This window comes from Microtus ochrogaster, unplaced genomic scaffold, assembly GCF_000317375.1.
Source record: "Microtus ochrogaster isolate Prairie Vole_2 unplaced genomic scaffold, MicOch1.0 UNK4, whole genome shotgun sequence".
NCBI lineage: Eukaryota > Metazoa > Chordata > Mammalia > Rodentia > Cricetidae > Microtus > Microtus ochrogaster.
This window is the reverse complement of record NW_004949102.1, coordinates 15077990-15080885: the sequence shown is the minus strand read 5'-3', so window position 1 is coordinate 15080885 and position 2896 is coordinate 15077990. Positions and strand designations below refer to the sequence as shown.

Here is a 2896-nt window from a genome sequence, read left to right as displayed (position 1 = left end):
AGGCGTGCGCCACCACCGCCCGGCCATTTCTCACATTTTTTTGGAACTCACTTGCTGGCATTTCCCGCTTACTCAGTCAATATTACTTCCTCTTGCGTCTCTGAGGGAATTGAAGATTAGACAGTTACAGTTTTCCTTGTTTACCAGATGCAAAAATCAAGTTATGATAGAAAGAAAATTAGGTACAAGACTTTGGACTCACCTAGATAAGATAAATATGGGATATTTTCTCTGAATTTGTCAAATGCAAATTCTAGATATTATTGATGTATTTATTGCCTGTATATACTATATATAGTTATTGTATTTATTGTATATAGTTTTTCTTATATTATATATATATATTTTCTTATATTAGTTATAGTTAGCCTTCTTTTTTATTTTAGATAAAAAGGAGAAATATAGTAGTATATTCTTTGTGTTTTAATAAATAAAGTTTGCCTGAAGATCAGAGTGCAAAGCAGCCATACTATTGAGTCATACAGGCCAAGGGATCCCAGGACTCCACAGCCACAGACAGGCAGATGGATCTCTGTGAGTTCAAGGCCACCCTGGGCCAAGATCGAATCTATCTAAAAGAGAACGGAGCTCACACAAAGGTGATTCCAGCATTTGGGATCACATGCTTTTAATCCCAGCATTAGGGCGGTGGAAACAGGAGTGATATGGCTGGGCAGAGAGGACTATAAGAGGAGGAAGATGGGAACTCAGTGGAGTCTTCAGGATTTATGGAGACAGGATCTTGCCCATTTTTGGTCTGAGGTAGAGGGAAAAGCCAGTGGCTGACTGCTTTGCTTTTTTGATCTTCAGGTTGAATCCCAATATCTATCTCTGGTTTTTTTAATTATTTGTGCTACATTCCTGTTTTTTTAAAATTTATTCTTACACCACTCTTTTAAAAACTGTACTTATTTTTTATGTGTATGAATGTTTTGCCTAAACTTATGTCTGTGGATCACATATGTGCTCCTGGTTCCCATAGAGGCCAGAAAAGGATATCCATTCTCTGGGACTGGAATTACAGTCGTGAGTTTTCATGTGGGTACTGAGAATTGAATTCGGATCTTCTGTAAGAACCAGACAGTGCTCTTAACTGATAGGCCATTTCTCTAGCCCATAACCTTTTTTTTTCCCTCCCAAGACAGGGTTTCTCTGTATAGCCCTCCCTCGTTGTCCTGGAACTCACTCTGTAGATCAGGCTGGCCTCGAATTCACAGAGATCTCCTGAGAACTAGGATTAAAGGCATGCACCATCACTGCCTAGCCCCCCCCCCTTTAAACTAACCTACTTTTGTTTTAAATTATGTGCACATGTGCATACAGATACCTATGAAGTCCAGAAAGGAATACTGGATCCTTTGGAGCTGGAGTTACAGGCAGTTGTGAACCACCTGAGTGGGGTGCTGGGAATTGAATCTGAATCCTCTGTAAGAGCAGCAAATGATGTTCTTAACCACTAACATGTTCAAAGGAGATAATTCTTTTCTTTTTCTTTTTCTTTTTGGTTTTATTTTTTTTTTCTAGAAACAGGGTTTCTCTGTAGCTTTGCATCCTGTCCTGGAACTAGCTCTTGCAGACCAGGCTGGCCTCAAACTCACAGAGATCTATGCATGTGCCACCACCGCCCAGCTAAAAGGGATAATTCTAATATTTTATTTTATTGTTGTGTTTATTTGTGTGTCATTGTTGCAACAGTTTCCTATATACCAGGCTGGTTCTCACGGTGGAGCAAGGTTTCCTTAAACTTCTGATCATCCTGTTTCTGTCTTCCGAGGGCTAGAATTATAGGTATCAGCTATCATGTGCGCTTTGTGTGGTGCTAGAGATCAAACCCAAGAGCTTGTGAGTGCTAGGTGAACATACTACAAAATGAGCTACATCCTCAGCCTTCCTCTCCGGTTCCAACCCCTTGTTTCATATTGAGAAGTATGACATGTCCCTCGACAGTCAGACTCCACTAGTCAATCTTGTCCAACTCCAATTATGAATTGTTTTCAAAAGGACAGATTGTGACATACCGCATTCACTAGCTGATCCTCCCACCAACTGGAAAAACTGCTGGGCAATTTTCATATGATCCCTCTGCAAAACAGAACAGAACAGATAGAGAGGAAGCAGGCACAAATATTTTATTTATATTATACTTAAGATTACAATGTACTTTCCTGTATGTCATTTAACAAATATCCTTGTTTTATTTATTTATTTATTTATTTTTTTGTTTTTCGAGACAGGATTTCTCTGTGGTTTTGGAGCCTGTCCTGGAACTAGCTCTTGTAGACCAGGCTGGTCTCGAACTCACAGAGATCCGCCTGCCTCTGCCTCCCGAGTGTTGGGATTAAAGGCGTGCGCCACCACTGCCCGGCCAAATATCCTTGTTTTAAATCATGCTCAAGTTATTAGCTTATTATTACATGCACCAAGAAATTTTGTGAAAACTTAGAGTCAATTAGAGAAGAAGAATCCAACCTTGAAACTTCACCCTAAAACCCTTGCATTAAATAAATTAATTAACACATTCAATAAATATGTAACACACTCTCTGACTGTGCCTGAACTTTGTACAGAAGCCAAAGGCATAACAAGGATCATTAGACTTATTTATTTATGTAATAAATATTTGCTGCCTACATGGAGCGATCTAGAGATGAAAGTCGTTATTGCATTGTTTCATAAAGAACTTAATATGCAACATTAACATGGATAGAAACCTTAGTTTATCTGTCTGCCTGCCTGCCTGTCTGTTGCTGAGAAAGGGCTGCACTATATAACTCAGGCTGTCCTTGAACTTGAGATCCTCTTGCCTTGGCCTCCCAAGCCTGTAGTTATAGGTATCTGCCATCATGCCCAACAGCAGCCTAACTTTAGACTGCTTTCTTAGTTATATGAAGCTCTT

General features: G+C 39.6%; 1 protein-coding gene across 2 annotated transcripts in view; it reads right to left on the bottom strand.

Annotated features, from left to right (window-relative positions):
- Ttc26 (tetratricopeptide repeat domain 26) overlaps positions 1–2896 on the bottom strand; it is a 35364-nt gene that overhangs the window by 18990 nt on the left and 13478 nt on the right. For both annotated transcript variants that reach the window (XM_026788595.1, XM_026788596.1), the window contains exon 7: positions 2019–2082. In XM_026788595.1, the coding sequence (XP_026644396.1) occupies positions 2019–2082 (64 nt within the window). The remainder of the gene's footprint in view (positions 1–2018; positions 2083–2896) is intronic.